The sequence below is a fragment of the Aptenodytes patagonicus genome, chromosome 1 (genome assembly GCF_965638725.1).
Source record: "Aptenodytes patagonicus chromosome 1, bAptPat1.pri.cur, whole genome shotgun sequence".
Taxonomy (NCBI): domain Eukaryota; kingdom Metazoa; phylum Chordata; class Aves; order Sphenisciformes; family Spheniscidae; genus Aptenodytes; species Aptenodytes patagonicus.
In genome coordinates, this window is record NC_134949.1 from 77528244 (window position 1) to 77545130 (window position 16887).

Below are 16887 nucleotides of genomic sequence, written 5' to 3' on the forward strand. Positions count from 1 at the left end.
AGAGGCAGTCTCGGTGCCCTTCAGTAGGCGCAGGGATTAATCTGCCGGTGTTTCAGTGTTGTCCTCTTTCCTATAATCCACAAAGGGCTGCTGATTTATGACTTCTGTCTAATAACTGCATTTCTTTGACTCCCTCTGCACCTCCCCTTTCCACCCTCTTCCTCTTGTGGTTTGTTATTTTTTCTTGTTTCATGCAGTTTGTTTCTTTGGTCTGCTGGTATATGGGGTCTTTGATTTCCCCCCTGCCCATCCGTTCCCCACGTGCCGGTGATGGTGTGTAAAGAAGAAAAGCGATTCTATGCCCTTACAGGGGAAGGATACCTCCAATAGTATTTTTCTATCACAGCGGTTTTACTTCCTGACTGCTAGATGTGGTGCACTGTGCTGGGAAGGTGGCCAGAGCAGGATGTGCCGTTCCAGGCTGGTTTTCAATGACCGTTCTTAGGACCAAATAACAGGGGAAATGGGATTTTGTTGCGTCACCTCCAGCTGTTCAGCTTGGGGGCTTCTTGTTCTTTTTATTTCACCTCTCCAAGTTTCTCAGCTGTAGGCTTGGTCAGGCTGCTAACAGATGCTCTGTGAGTGGTGGAAGGGTTTTTGGAGATCAGTGTGTTTGCATGGTCTTGCTTCTCTAAATTTTACCTTAAAATTTCTCACTGCTGCTCTCGGCAGCACAGCTCCTTTTGCAGTAGCAGTGGAGGAAACACTGTGCAGACTGACGTCTCTCCTTCCTTGGAGGTAGGACCTGGTATCAGTGGGGTAAATTCTAGAGGTCTCCTGGATGCTGTTGTACCACCGTCTGCCACTGCTGCTCCTTTCAGTAGAGCTGTCTTAGGGATTTTTGATAACCATGGACAAAACCCTTGTTTAGGAAAGCAAGGAGTGCTTTTTTTGGAAACATGAGGAGTGATTGTGCCTGGATGAAGTGCAGGGATGGTGATTTTTCTGTGCCTATGAGCCATGGCTTTATTGTGCAAATGTAAATAAGCAGTTCCTTAGCCCCAATTAATGTCTCTCCTAGACAGAAGGTGAGGAACAAGGGATGCACTGTGAACAAATGTGATTAGAGAGCACTCTGTTCCTTAGCACGTTTTTAGCCTGCAGCTTGGCTTTGCCTAGGTGGCCTCCTCAGTACTGTATTTAATGCTTGATCATGAGCTGTGCTGAGCTCAATGATGGCCAAGGTGGAGAGGCACCTCTGGAGGTCTCCAGCCCACCCCCTGCCCAAAGCAAGGTTGCCCAGGGCAAGCTGCGCCGGGCAGTCGGTCTGTGAGTAGCTCCAAGGATGGAGACCCCAAAAGGGCAACTCTTTCCAGTGTTTGCCACCCTCACAGTAAAAAAGACTTTTTTATTTTATTTTTTTTATGCTTAAGTGGAATTTCCTTTGTTTTAATGTGTGCCCATTGCGTCTTGTCATGTCACTGGGCGCCACTGAGATGAGTCTGTCTTCTTCACTCCCCCCTTCAGGTGTTTATGCACACTGGGAAGATCATGGGCACTCCCAATTCCCAAACATTAATTGGCTGTTGCGGGTTTGTGGATGCTTTGCGTCATTGGTCCTTTTCCACTTAGAGCTGTGAAGAATCAGCATTTTGCCTGGGGCAGCAGCAGCCCTGGGATTTCTCTGTGTGCTCTTTGCTTTCAGAGAGCAATCCAATGTAGATCATTCACACTCTACGTTCATAGATGCCCATGTTTACTAGATCTCAGCAGGACCTGGTTATCTGAGCCAGGAAATCCTAAAGAAGAAAGGACAAGACTGCCTTCAGAATTGTCCAACTGAATGTGTTTGCAAAAGCTGAGTTTTCTGCTCTTTTGTTATCAGGCGTAGAGGCACGGACCAAATATCTTGCAGAATCTGCATATTATGGCAGGTATTGTACTGCTTGAAGTTTACTATTTACATTGTGTTTAAAATCGAGGGCTTCCTCCTTGAAGGTTGGAAGTCTTCAGTTATGACACTACTGCATTTTTTAAGATTCGCAATACCTTCACTTACAGGTATTTTGACTTTTTAAAATTCTCTTGGCTTTTGTGACTCTGGCAACTAAATAATAAAGCCAGACAGTTGCCAAAAGTGCAGTAGTCTTTGTGCTATCATTCAAAAGTTACCATAGGGTTTGGACCTACTTTATGTTACAAAAGTTTTGATGTGGAAGATGAAATATTTGTTGGCGTTTCAAGGATAGCATTTCAGCAAAGCTAGCTGGCAGCCTCCAGTAAGAGCTATCTCCCAGCTGGGTCAAACCAATAAGGCGACTTGTAGGAGGAAAAATTCAGTTTATAACGTGAATTTTTGTTTTGCTATGGTTTGTAGTAGACTCTTTTCCAGGACTTATGCCAGAGATACTGTGAACAACTTTCTTAATTGCTTATGTTGGGGCAAATGTCAGCAGCGGTGCGGCCTAGTACAAAAAACAAATGGCAGGGTATGCAAAAGGTTAAAGTGAGTTTTCCTTCCTGGTGTTTGTTTAGCTTTGTTCCCTAACTGTATTTGTAGCAGAAGTAGTCTCACATGTCCTAGATTAAAGCCACGGCAGTCTGGGCTATTTCAGTGGCTGGTGTGTCCATTGTGCTGGGGTGGAGGGATCGGTATGCCTCTGACCTCTGCAGCTCCACTTCAGCAAAGTACCTAAGCACGTGTTTAACTTGTAGCCCACTGGGATTTCGGGTCTGCTAGGTCACCTGCCCAGGCAGCATGTTGGGCAGGTTTGCTTTTCCAGACTCTACTGGAAATACTCCTCTGGGGACCAGTTCTGGCTTATAAAAGTTTGAGGGTAGGATCAGATTGCATCGTTACGACATGAATCTCTGCTAAGCTCAGAGCAGCGTCTGTGGAGGGATAGTCTGTGCATGCACACTACGTCCAGTGAGTCATGGGCATTTGAGGTATTCTGCCTGTAGGCAAATGATTACATGCCCAGGACTTCTGGATTGTCAGACATCCAGAAATCTTGGGCAAATGGTCAGACTCCTCTTTTTCTATACTAGCAAATTCTTGGGGAGAAAAAATACAGTGGATAGACATGTGGTTTATTGCTGAGTTTCAGCTTCCTTTTAGTGATAGAAGGCCTGTGTCTTCTACGCGAGCTTCCCTGAAATGCCATGTGGGATTTCTGAGGTGCTCTGTGGGATGCCCCTTCAGTGACATGGACCTGCAGGCAGAGCAGGCCATGGGCTGACCAACAGTAGGAACTGGATCATCACATTGGTGGTTTGATTCTTTGATGCCAGTTCATGCCTGGTGATGAACACCTCCAAGTCTTGTTGTGGTCAGCAAATGGCCCCAGTCTTCCTGCTGGTCCAGCAATGGTGGTATCTGAATTCAAAGAACATGCAGTGAAATGAAGTTCTCTTTTGCAGATTGAATTGCAGACTTCAGGCTCTGGATCCAGCTCACACTATTGGTGTTTCATTGCTCCTTATGGTGTAGCTGGTGATCGTTCCTGAGAAGAGAGAAGATGATGAGTGATGCAAGTGACATGCTCGCTGCGGCGCTGGAGCAGATGGATGGCATTATAGCAGGTAAACGCCTGGGGCAGCTTGTTCGTTTATCTGTTTCCATTCTCCTTTCTCATACCTGGAGGACAGAGTTTCAGGCTGAGAAGGGAATGTGCTGGTAACTAACTGTGTTTGGTGTCTTCCCTTATAGCTTAGTGGTTACAAATAAATGGAGTGGAGGGATTGCACAGACTCTCACACACAGGGCACGGCTAAATGGATTGTAGTTTTTCTCCTACTCTCTATCAAAATGCTGCTCGAAGTGGCTGAGTGACACAGTTCAGCTGGTGCACACAGCACCATGAAAGCCAAGGACGAGGCACGTTTCAAACCAAGATGAGTGTGTTTAAAGAGCTGCTGCAAGGCGGGAGGAGGAAGTTTGCCTAATACTGGCTACTCTGAACTTCTCTCAAGTCTGAAGAGTTAAAACATGAATTGAATTTTTCTTTTTTCAAAATTGGAATGTTTTGGGTCCAAACATGTGGCTTGGACCTGCCTTTAACATTTGAGTTTTTATAAGTACCTGTAAATTGTAAGTGGACTAAGGAGAGGCATCACAAAGTATGCAACCTCTGCTTTTAAGTTAAGTCTGGTGAGTTAGAAAATAATGTAAGTGCACAACATGGAGGAGCAAAGCAGCAAGAAATTAATAGTTTAATCCTATTCCAGCAGAGCTATGCAAACAGCTGCCCAAACTGAAAAAATACTCTGCAAGGATAGCAACACAGTTATAAAGTCTTTAATAGTTCCACTTAAAATAATTTCCCTTAGGGGAAAAAAAAAATCATACAGTGCGTGCTTTGTTTGAACAATGACTTTTCTCTGCAGTTTTCCTAAAGATATTAAGGACACATAGCAGGAACATGTGGATTCAGTTGGATCATAATGATCTCTAAAAATACATGTAAACTGTGACTTTAGTAATTTCCATAAGTAGATACTGGTATTTGGATCCAATCATGTATCTGTGTTTCCAAGAGCCTAAGTTGGTTATGGCAGGATGAGGTTTAATATAAAAACAAAATGTGATGTTGGGAACTTTAAGTCACCACAGACTTAATTTACCCATGTGTCTGAACAGACTTACAAAGTAATATAACAAAGGGATATCAACTCCTATGCTGTTGTGGGGATTTTTTCTCTTCATTTTTTTTCAAAGGGAATTAGCAGAATACTTGCATTTTTGTGGCTTACCAGATGAGGTGAATGAAAGTTCGTGGAAGTGCACATATGGCATATCACTGTAGTTTTCAAAAGTTGACAGTACAAAGGCTGATGCTCTGTCATGAACATGTCTCATTGTGCCAAGGCATTACAGTATTAAGGTCACAAATCAGTGTGCTGAAATTATAGTTGGAATTAGCTAGGTTGACTTAAATCAACTTTAATCCTGAATTCGTAGTTTCCTTCCTTACTTAATATATAGCAACTTTTAATGTAGGTCGAATATACGTACTGTGAGTTTATGCAAATAAGAGATTTTTCTCTTTCTTAGCATGCAAATTGTGCTACCATGTCAAACTGTTGGGTTTAAAATTTTTTCTCATGTAGAAGTGATTCACTCTTTATATTTATCTTCATATTTTTCTTTATTCTTCGAAAAAAATTTCCAGTGCCTTGGAGCAGCGTAACATATTTCTGCATGGAAAAAAAAAAATGCAGAACACGGTTTCCTCTGGAAACCCTCAGTGTCTGACTTGGGTCATGCAATCCCTACAGGGTGACTCAAAGCGTTGGCAGAGCCTGTTCCCCCTGCAGTACTTTCCACTTCTGATACATCCCAGGGAGCAGGAACCCAGCCCGCGCCTTGAACCTGTGGGCACGGTTGTGGCATATGTGTCCTCTGCCGGATCAGCCAGATCAGCCCACCTCCTTCCTGCTGGAGCTTCCATCCACAGAGCGTGCCGGCAAGGGCTTGCCCTTCTCCAAATTGCCATGTGGCGCGTGGGGCAAGAATGGTGGGCAGAATCCAGCACCAGCGCTGAGTTTGGTTCAGATAAATGCCCACCAGGAGCAAACGCTGCCTAGCATTTCTCAGCCTTGCTGCAGGTCTGACCTGCTTGCCTCGTGCTTGACCCTGTGCGATATTGCTCCCTCCAGGTTCGAAGGCGCTGGAGTACTCCAACGGCATCTTTGACTGCCAGTCCCCCACCTCTCCCTTCATGGGGGGCTTGCGGGCGCTGCACCTGGTGGAGGACTTGCGGGGCTTGCTGGAGATGATGGAAGCGGATGAGAGAGAGGGGCTGCGCTGCCAGGTTCCGGACTCGACAGCAGAGGCTCTGGTCGAATGGCTCCAAAGTCAAATGGTACAGTCTCGCCTCGTTTCACTCGTAACGCGCTCGTTTTGTTTGTTAGCTAGACCAGCTTAGGCAGTGGGGCTGTGTTTTATGCAGGGCACTTAAAAGTTTTAGAGTAGGTTTCAAAGAACCGAAGCGAAGAGATTTTGGTTTGGAGATGATGCTGTGGGGCCTCAAAAGCTGTAGCACAAATACCTTGGGCAGTGGGTTGGCCTGTGCTTTTTTTTGATATATCACCGTGCCTCATTTTGGGGAGCAAAAAATGTTCAGTAATTGGAGTTTCATCTCAGAGGTTTGGGGAAAGACATTTTTAAAGGAATCAGACGCTTAAATGGGGGGAGGGGGGGAAGCTGTTTTCAGTATGAACTTTTCACTGAAAAGCATTTTTGGCAGCATATTTTCTACAGGGACCAGTGTTGTTACTGAGCTTCCTTACCTGGTTTGTAACGGAAGTGAGTGGTGTAAGCCTGGAAACCTGGAAACAAAACCAAATTTTTATTTTCTGTGTTTGTGACAATCTACCAGTTTTTGTCACCCTCACTTTAAAAATATGCCAAAATATACCTGACAAGGCTGTTCTTTCCCCAAGACTTGATTTTCCCAAAAAATCAATTATTCTTCAAGGGAAGGCTACACTGGGAAATAAAATGCTGTGCTTATCAGAAGGTGAGTTACATGGCATCGTTTTCAAAGGACCCACTGGTTTTACTTCCAGGTGCCCTGTGACTGGTGACTTCCTAGCAGGGCCAAGTAGGAGTCCTTGTGCTCGTGGTCTGTGGGAGGCTTTGCGTTGTGGTGGTCTGGGTGTGCACAGGTTTCTGGGAAGCTCCAGCAGTGGAAGTCAAGAATTATTTCCAGAGGCCGTGCTTCAGGGTTTAAGTCAGCCTGTAGCTGTAACAATGACAGCAGCGGTAGGTGTGCACTTCTGCAGATTTTGCCAAATCTGTATTGCAGCAGTGTCCGGGTCTTCCCGTCTGACACACTTGGCGTTGGCCAAGGTAACGCCATACTGCTGAAATGGGGATGCCAGATCTGATGAAGGCTGGGTCTGATGCAGGACAGGCCACCATGGTGGCTCTGTGTTGTACCCTATGCAATGCTGCTGTTTGGGACGGGCAGCCACCATTGCCTGGTCCCTTCCCAGGACGAGCATCACACCCTCTCAGAAAGGGTTCAGTCACCCTGGAGCCACGGCTGATCTTGTGTAAAACGTTTTTATCTTGATACAGGGGTTTATTTCAGCACTCAGTTGCAGCCCAGGGTGGTGGGTGCAGGACTGTGTTTGGCCTGCGCTCCCCAGCCGTGGGTTTGGCAGGCGTGGAGCTGCGGCTGGCGCCGGGTGACGTGACGTGCCATCTAGTGGCACGCGGGCGGTGCGCAGCGCGGCGGGAAGAGACGGGGACCTGGGCTAGCACGGCTGGGCTCGCTTGCGTAGCTCTTCCGGAAAGGTTTGAGGGGAGAGCTTTTTTTTTTTCTCCTTCTTTGCTTTGAACTACGCGTTTGAAAATGCCTGAAACTTAATGAAGCACGTGGGAGCTTTCCCACTGCCTCCAGTGGGATTTGGATCTCACCCCTGCTGTCAAAGCGTGGCAGCCAACGCTGAGATCAGGAGGAGGAGAGGGGAGTGACATTCGAGTCAGGTCTTTAAAACACGCAGAGTTCCTGCTAACATCAGCGTTTCCTTCCTGTGTAACGTACAGCAGTGAACATCGCTGTAACTAGTCTCTGCTCCGTGTGGAGCAGAAATCAAGGGACATAACAGGTTTCATGCAAGTATGGCTTTTATAAATAAAAAAATGTTCATATGCCAAATAAACAGCCGTGGAAAACTAACTGCTCCCCATGGTGTGCATAGACATCAGTAGTCCACGCTTAGTGATGCTGATCCACTGCATGTTATTCTGGAGTAAAGGGGCCCAGCAGTGTGGCTGGAGGCTGCAGTGCCTGTTGAGATTAATGAGGTGAAGGCCAGTCATTGCCCCTTGTGATGGCAAATGTGTGATTTAGGGATGCCTGGCTGTTAGGATCTGGAACGAGGTCCTTCAGACCTGTGTGATGGGGATCACCACATGGCAATGAGACAGTAATGGTTTTCATTGCAGCCATGGGCTGAATCTGGGAGAGGAAGGGCTCTGTTGTGCCATTCAGCTTAGTGCCTCCTGGGCACTGGAAAAGATGTGCAGGGGTTGTGTATACAAAAGATTGCAGAAAATAGCTATTCCATCTATGCTTCTCCTCAGTCTGCCTCAAATTATTCCCCTGTACTCTCTGGCATCCTTAAAGCCCCTAGTAGGAAAGACTGAACATTACACTTCGTACTGTGCTACAAGCATGGGATTTGCAGGTGTCACCAGTGTCGCCGGTCCCTGTCTGAGCAGGAAGGTGTTACGCTGAAGTGCCCGTATGATTTGCAGGAAGGCTTTCTGCAACTGTTGCCCATCCTTACCGAAGAAGGGAAGACACCTCCTTGGTTTGAAATCGGTTTAATCCTTCATGCGTGAAGAAGTTGCATCCACTGGGCTATTCCAAGCTGCTGGAGCTGGTGTGTGACATCCCATCCAAAGCTGTAAGCAAGTCTCTCGTGTCTCAGAGGAAAACAAAAATAGTGTTCGCTGCTGCCAAACAGTGTGTCACAAGAGAAAAATCCTCTCCTGGCCCCTGCAGGGAAACCGCTGATGCCCTAGTTGGGAAAAGGGTCTGACAGCAGTCTCCCAAAGTTGCTCGCTTCTGTAAAATGGGGCAGAGCGTTCAGTTTTGCCATGCCAGAATTGGCTGAGCCGTGTCCCTGTACCGCTTCTTAGTGACGGCTTCCTTTCTGCTCCTCTCAGTGTGTTCGTCTATGCAAGCTCTCAAAAAGGGCCAACGAGTTAAAATGCCTCATGCTGATTTTTTTTTAATGAGTGGATGCCAGATGGCCACATAACACCAGAGCACACGTACAGTGCCCGGACATCTGGCAGAGCTCTTCCAAGAGAATCCATCGGGTGGTCCCCATGGGGATTTCAGAGAAGTTGTACATGCAGCTTTCTGCTGCACAAATAAGCCAGTTTAACTATAACATGTTATTTCTAGTTGTCCGTCTACAGCACAAAACTGATCTCTGTGTTGCTGAAATCCTGCTCATATCTCCATGTGCAAATGGAGGGCAAGTGAATGTCATGGTTAAAATTACAAATGAGGCCATTTGTTCTAAGTCTGGAAAGGGACTGAGGCCTTTTCTAAGCTCAGACGTATTGGGACTGTGTGCTTTCACTGGGGACCAGACCTGAAATCCATAGCCAGATCATAACTATTCCAAAGTTTTGGAGTTTTTTCAGATTTCTCCTGATCAGTGGAAATGTTTAATGTATTCTGATGTGTGCTTTAATAAAACATGTGCTGTACTCCATGAAAGCAGAGCTTCTGACTTGAATATAGACAGCATGTGAGTAAGCCGTAACATCATTGCCAGTAACAAGACCATTTTAAATGAAACTCTGCCTTTTGCAAGACCAAGGCAGCCCTGTTGTATCCAGCTGGAAGTTGATGGATCCATCTCTTGAAGAATAATTCTCAGAAACCTTGCTCCCAGTCATGAATGTTGCTCCAGTTTTTCTTCAGTTGAAACAAATAAGAGGGAGTTTTCTTCTGGTTATTATTTTTCTTGACAGTGTTTTTTTGGTGTTTTTTTAAAAATACATCTTATGCAACAACCTTCCCAGAAAGAAGAAACCAACTGTGTCTTGTTAAAAAGGAGGGTGAAGGGTAGAAGTGGGTGGACAGTCCCTTCCCACACCTCAGAGCCAGCTTACCCAAGCTCCTGATCTGAACTTGTATATGTGGGTCCTGTTGTGTGCCTTCTCCTCTTTAAAGGGTGTGCTCCTGGAACAAAAGAGCCAGAATAATACTTTTTCTTTAAAATCCACAGCGTGTGCAACTGTGGTTTTAGCTTTGGAAGTGACTTTCTGAATTTTAAATATGTATTATAAATTATTTTTTTTTTCCACTCCAGAAGTGAATTTCTGAAGTTGACTGTAAGATCATTAAAGCAAAACAAACATTACGGCCCCCAAAGGTTTCTTGAAGAACATTTTCAGCTCATCTGAAGATGATAGTTAATTTGAGCTGTGGTATCCATAGTGGCTTGTGCAATCCAGAGTGTTGCTGCTGTGAATAGTGGATCTGTCATCTCACAGACCAGCCTCAGATTTTGACACTTCTTCAACAATTTGGTTCTTCCAGAGAGTGGCTGGGAGTAATGAGAGTTAATATGAGGGGATATTAGAATTCAGAGAGAAGTTTTCCTCACTGGATAAATATAGCTTGTAATCTTACAGAGATATATTGGCCTATTTGGATGACAGGGTGGTTCCCAAGTGGGGGAAGTGGTTTGGTTAGCCAGAAGTCATCTCATATTTCTTATTCATGGAAAAATCTTGTCTTCAAACCAAAGTTTGTTGTTTGATTGTCTTTGTGTGGGCGTACAGTGCATTCATTTGGCTCTGCTTGTGCTTATGTTGAGTTTAGCTATCGAAAGGTCCTATGGTAATGTGTGGCATATAGGCATTTACCACCAAACACCTGTTTGAGATCCTTCCTCAAGTTGCAATATGAAAGGAGCCTTGTGATACCATTTCAGCCTGTCATAATAAACTGCCTCTCAGCAATACTTTTTGTCTGTGAGAGATCTGCCTCTCGAAGTTCTTGAAACACAGGACCCTGCTGCTTGCTAAAGGTGATCATCCAGACTGGTGTGTTTTTAACACTGGAAGATAATACGGGCTCATTTATAGCACGTCTTGGCATGGCATCTTCATGCATCGTGGATATGAGTTCACTGGCCGTAAGAACAACCCGTGCGGTCCTGCGCTGGAGCCCTGATGGCAGAGCCATCAAAAATCACCATTCCCAATCCAAAACGCATCAGTCTGGCTTAAAACACATGGATTCTGCTCCTCTTCTGCTCTGCTCTTTTGTTCTGGGTTATTCAGGATTCATGTTTTTGAGATTTTTATCTATCAACGGTAGTTGTAAACGTTTCTTTTTAATAATAAAAGCTGTGGTTTTTGAGATAATCATAGGACTCCCGGAGCTAGGCTCTGTGATCAAAAATACCAAGGATTTGTTATGCTGCTGCTGTTACTGGGTAAATGGAAACTTAAACGTGAGGACAGAGGTTGGTTGTTATTGTTGTATTTTACGTGGTTCTTAAGTATGACATAAACTTGAGACAAGCCACTCGTGAGACCTGGGTCAGTTGAGTCAACTTTTACCTTCCTCTTTTGCTTGGCGCCTACAAGTGAATTACATGTGTTTTTCCAGCTTTTGCAATTAATAGCCCATCAAGAAAAGAAAATTCCCTCCTGTCTACCATGTAGTCAGGTAAAGGGATCGGAATTGCTCTTTTCTTGTGTGTTTTTGTGTTGGATGATTTCCACAGTGCTGGCAGGGTGCAGAGGAGGGGGTTGCTTTTGCAGGGGGCTGTTCAGCAAGAAGCAAGGGTCAAGATGGCCAGCTGCCACCTGTGTGGGGCTGCCCTTACTCCTGGTCAGGTTTACGCAGCTCTGCACCCCACGTGCCTGCATCCTCCTCTGCCTCGCTGCATGGCCTTTGTGTGTCGGGATCTCAGCGGCAGGCTCAGGTTGGAAGAAGGGTTGATCTTCCCGGGCTTTGATGTGTTAATTCCCCAGAGGAGCTGCTTGCTCCGCCTGAGGAGTGCCGCTGCTTCTAGGCTCCGCTTCCTACATCTCCCACTCCGCTGCCACATTTGCCTCCGTCCTTGGTTAGATGAGGAAACCTGCTGTCGCTTAACCTCTCCGTCTCAGTTCAGAGGAGCCCTGACGGCGCCGCTCGGCACGGCGGGCGCCTGCGGTGCTGGGGCTGCAGCTCTCAGCCTCGGCTGCCTGCCACAGTCACTCGCGTCCTTGAATGCATGAAGATAGTCATGACCAGCATGGAGTATAGCTGGGACATTCACGGACAGTGTGTCTGGCTAAATAAGGTAAGGCTATCTGTGTTTGTCCTGACTCTTGCATTTCTCCGAGCGACAAGCCGTAGCTGGGCAATGCTGGTAGGGAATAAGCATTTCGTCTTTCTCTTGTATCAGATACCAGCCGAGCTGCTATTGAAGAAACTGAATATTTTGAAACGGTGGCATCTTCCCTATTCAACAGCCGTGTTATTTATATTTAGAAAATGTTTCAGGTAAATTCCTCAGAGTGAAGGTCTGTCTTAAGCTGGTTTTCTTTCAGAATTCACTTTTATTGTAGTGAAGCCTTTAAAATACGATGCGGGGGTTTTGAGTGGGTTTTAGGGTTTTTTTTTCCCTTGCTTGTCCTGTAGGGAGGAACTAATCTGTAAACTTTAGGAAAAGCTTAGCAGCGGGTCTGCCTGCCTGCTATCGGACCATGTGGAGCAGGCTGCAGATACTCAGAGTGATGAGTAGGGAGGCATGAAATGCAGGAGATGCCGGTTTGGGAGTGCAGCGGTGGGCTCCCGTGCAAACTGGTTAAACACAGGTACAGATTGTGTTCAGAGAGATTTGACCAGCATGAATTTGGGATGGAATTAATACTTACGGAGGGTAAAGCTGTCACGGCTCTGTATGACAGGGGAAACGGTGGTGAATACTTTGCTTGGGAAACCTGGAGGCTCTGCCCGTGGCACACCAAGTGATGCTGAGGTAGCTGAGGCTGGAGGAGCCCCCCTGCAAGGGACTCCCTAGAACTGAGTGAACAGGCAGAACAGCAGTAGCCGTGCTTAGCTAAGCATAGGTAATGTGTGTGATAATGATCTGAACAACGTAAGCATGTTGATGAGATCTAATTTAACTCCAGATGGTCAGGAAAGAGATGTCAGGGACAGCTCACTTGCCCGACTGTTGACTGGGCTGCGGTGGTCAAAACAGTCAGTGCAATCTGCCGTACAAGAAAATAATGCTGTGGGGTGGCAGCTCCTTCTATACAAATCAAATTGCATCTTCAGCAAGAACAGTGTGATTTGTTCTGCTTATTTTGTCTCAAAAGCAGAAGAGAAAATGAGGGTATCAGCTGCAGTGGGCTAAAAATGAGTTTTATTTTTGAAAGGAGAATTCAGCAATTGAAAGGAAATGAATTTTTTTTTTTTTTTTTTAATTAGGAGGCTTAAAACAGCAGCTATTAGAAACTTTCCTGCGGTTTGGAATACTAACTCGCTTCCAGGGAAAATGGATTAAAGACTGAGGGCAGGCAAGCTGTGAAAGTTTGGTGAGGCATCCACTTATTACAGGAATAATTCCCTCCAGAGCAGTGTGGATTTTTACACTTACATGATTGCAGCCAAAGCTTACACACGTGTTTAACAGATTAGCCATGGATTGATCTTGCAGAGTTTTTAAGTGCACTGGGTCTGATCTTATAAGGCATTTTAAGTAAATGCTTAACCTCAAACTTCTGCGAAGCCTCAGTGGCATCGTGACGACTGTTCTTTTGTTTTTAGGATTAAGATCAGTATTGGTAAATCTGCATTCTCTTCCCATAAAGTGTTTTGCAATTAATCCCTAAATTGAAAACACATGCTAAGTCTAACCACTTAATTGAACGTAGATTTTAAGTTGCTGATGAAGAAGAGCCACCTTTGGAAAATGGCAAAGCCTGTCTTACACTGCTAGTAAACTATGTTAATCCTGTATTGACTTCGATGATACAAATTTGATCCAGAACTACCAAGTGCCCCAGATACTCCTGCAGTTGCTGTTGAATCAAATGTTTACTTTTTTTTGTTTGGTTTGGTTTGGTTTGTTAAAGCAGAGCCATTGCTCTGCAGAGTGAGTAGTTGCCGGTCTCAGTCCCAGGGGAGGCTGCGGGTCCCCAGGTGGAGAGAAACTCCTCCTGAAGGACACACCGAGTGTTGCTCACCCAGGTTTTGCACACACCAGGTGTCCTGGCATATTTCAGACCTCCCTGCAGCCCGTTCGTCCCTGTTGGGGCTCCCTCCACCCCATCTCCTGATGCAGTGCTTTCCCATATCCAGTGTTTGGGCATCTTCCCTCTCCGTTTCTCTTCAGTCCTGCCCACTGCTGTCATTACCCCGTTCTTCTTTTCATGTGTTTAATCTCCTCTCTTCTTTCCTCATCTGTCTGGGAAGAAAATCATGGCGGGTATCAACTTTTTACCCTCAAAGACAGCGGAGAGAAGAGATGTGGGAAGGCATTGCGTGGCCATTGCCTGCAGGTCCCTGATCTCTGCACCACCGTAGGAGGTGCTGGGGCTGCTGCTCTGTGAAATAGCTGCTGTGATTTCTCTGTGTTGTCCTTTCTTCAACTCTCATCTTTCCCCACTGTAACCAGTCAGTGACTTTCTTGCCTTTTCATACCTAAAATGAAGATTTAGTCCCAGGTATTATGCAGAAGTTAACAACATGTCAGGCAAAAAGCAAACTGCTGTTGGGTTGTACACAAAGTTTTCTGTTTTCAGTGTACCACAGGAGGTCTGTTTTTATGCAGATTTTACAAAATATTTCTGGCGACTGCCAGCAAAGACGTCTTTGTATTTGGTTTTGTGGGAGAACAACCTTTACTCCAGTCCTGTTTGGGGTTCCCATCACCACCTCCCTCTTTCTTTTGGCAATGTGCAGCTGCAGCCTGAACTCTCACTCTCTAAATGCTCCTATTTTAAAACCAAGTACAATGTACTGAGCAAAACAGGATATTTTTTTGAGGAATGGGAACAGAGTTTAACAACAAAGGTGTCTTGGCAAGATGCTATGCACAATGACTAACATTCTGCTTTAACACCTCGTCAGTTTTCACAGCATCGTAAAGACATTATCTTCATAGTGTGAAACCAATACTTACCTCAACGTATTTTCTTCACGCAGTCTTTGGCTTTAGTTAATTTCTGTCTGGTTACACTGACTAGAGGTATCAGGAGGTTCAGTGGTTAGAGCGCTGATGTGGTGGTTGGGAGGCAGGGAGTCGAGTCTGTGCTTTGACAAGGACTTTCATGTGAGCCCTGGCAGGATGGAGGGGTGTCTTTGCGCCTTGGCTGCCTGCTTGTAATGGGGGATGAATATCACTTTCCTACAGCAGAGACGCACACTGGATTGATAAATTTGTTGTACATTACAAAATACAGACGCTGTATTCATGGAGGCTGAGGAAGTGCCTGAGATGTGTTGGAGGTCTTTAAATGAGAAGGGAGCTACAGCATAGCAAAAGTATGCAAAAACCTCGTTTTTGTATTTTGCGTACAAGTCAAGTTACAAAATTTAAAGCATAATCTGGTAGTTGAGCAGCTAACAAGTTTATTTTGGAAGCTCTTCGACTTCTTTCACGTAAATTAAAACTGTTACAAAACTGAAGATCTCACTGGTCTTGAATGGAAATCCTATGCCATGAGCTAAATTCTGGTGGGGGAAAACAGCAAACTCGGAAGCTTAGAGTACTTCTGCCTTGGTGCTTAATTTCTCGATGGTCAGAAGGCCTAGTCATTTACTGCTAAATAATTCAGATTCAGGGTATCATTATGGTGTGAGGTATTGGTACAAATTACTAGGGAGCATCCTTTCTTAGTCTGCTGTAGCTCTAGTGATTTCAGGGGAGATGCTACGGTCACCTTGTAAAGGTTACACATGTATGCTTGGGAGCCACATTTGCAACTGCACACTGATTTACAAGCTGCCAGGACACAGCCTGATTTCTTGAGGAGAGCACTAAGGTGAGGTCAAATAGTTTGTGCCCCCTTCTGTTTGCTTTGCATCTAATCTTTAAGTGATGCTGGTGGGCATTTTATTCCTCTGGTTTCAAACAAGGCAGTTTTTCCTGTCATCCAAAGTCAGGCATGTAACTTAGAAAAGGAGTTTTAGCTGGCAGGTTTCCTGAGGCATCGTCTGCAATCGAGGGAGACAGGCTGTTTGAAAGGGAGATTCAAAGCGGGAGCCCGAGGCCTGCAGCTCCTGCGTGGGGGTGTCCTCTCATGACAGGGTTGTGCTGCAGACTCACCGGGGCACGAGGATTAGTAGCCCAGTTTCTTTTCATCACATATGTAGAGGGAAATCAACGTCCCTCGGAGTTGGTGGGAGCCTCTGTACTGAGCACACTGGATTTCAGAGCAGCTTCTCAGACTCCTCTAAGTGCAATGATGGGAATAAGAATTTCTTTTCTGAGCTGAGATCCGATTGTGGCGTCCATCACAAAGTGCTTTGAGACAGCTTTGAATATGGATAGAGTAAAATCCTTCTTGCTGCTCAAGAGCATTGAAGTTATGAAGAAAGTTGCTGATTCCTCTGAACTCTCTGATGGCATTAACATGTATTCTTGTTTATCTTTAGCCTCAGGCAGCTTTATAAAGAGACGTGTTTAGAGTGCAGACGTTCACCCATACCCAGTAAAACGTGCCTGATGTAAAAGGATGTCTCTTACTGTGTGTTTTAGAAAAAATTGTTTGACTTGCAAGAAGCATAACGCACATTTTGTAGATTGTACATTGATTTTTTTCACTTGCTGAATGTCTTGGGGTATTCGTCTCTTTGCAAGTGTGGCTTAGCATAGTACATCATTGAGCACAAATTTTGTTAACAAAATGCTGAATGCACAGTAAGTGAATTTTGCAGAATTGGGTCACCAAAAGGTTCTTCCTTTCTCATCTTTAAGACTCTGAACAATTCTTGTCCTGAATGGTGGTTGTGTATCCTTTGTTGACTGTTTGATTTGTAACCCTTTGGGGGCTGAAGAATACTTTAAATCTGTTCTTGAACTGTGCAGACAAAAAATACTCCTTAAGTGTGTTGATAATGTTGAATGATGCTTATGGTACGATAGCTGATGACACAGTATTTGCTGTCTTTTTCAGACTAACGGACATATATCTGGGAATGGAGATGTGTATCAAGAAAGGCTGGCTCGTCTGGAAAATGATAAGGAATCTCTTGTTCTGCAAGTGAGTAGTCACCTAAATTATTTTTTTCTGCTCTTGCATTCATAAGACTTTTTGATAGTATGTGATAAAACCTCTGAGGATTTATTTGCAGCTGTGTCATCTTGGACAGTGTTCAGAAGGCTTGCTGATACCTGAGAGTTAACACAGATTAAGGATAGGTGTGAATTTAGATTGCAGGAAAAATCTAAAGGGCT

At 45.1% G+C, this 16887-nt stretch overlaps 1 protein-coding gene across 14 annotated transcripts in view; it reads left to right on the forward strand.

Annotated features, from left to right (window-relative positions):
- Window positions 1–16887, forward strand: part of PPFIBP1 (PPFIB scaffold protein 1) — a 117993-nt gene that overhangs the window by 59491 nt on the left and 41615 nt on the right. For 12 of the 14 annotated variants that reach the window (XM_076343514.1, XM_076343544.1, XM_076343536.1 and 9 more), the window contains 3 exons: window positions 3364–3525; window positions 5602–5807; window positions 16607–16693. In XM_076343514.1, the coding sequence (XP_076199629.1) occupies window positions 3462–3525; window positions 5602–5807; window positions 16607–16693 (357 nt within the window). In that variant the 5' untranslated portion in view covers window positions 3364–3461. Of the gene's footprint in view, window positions 1–3363; window positions 3526–5601; window positions 5808–11595; window positions 11779–16606; window positions 16694–16887 lie in introns of those variants that run through there. The other 2 variants (XM_076343584.1, XM_076343593.1) reach the window with 2 other exon arrangements.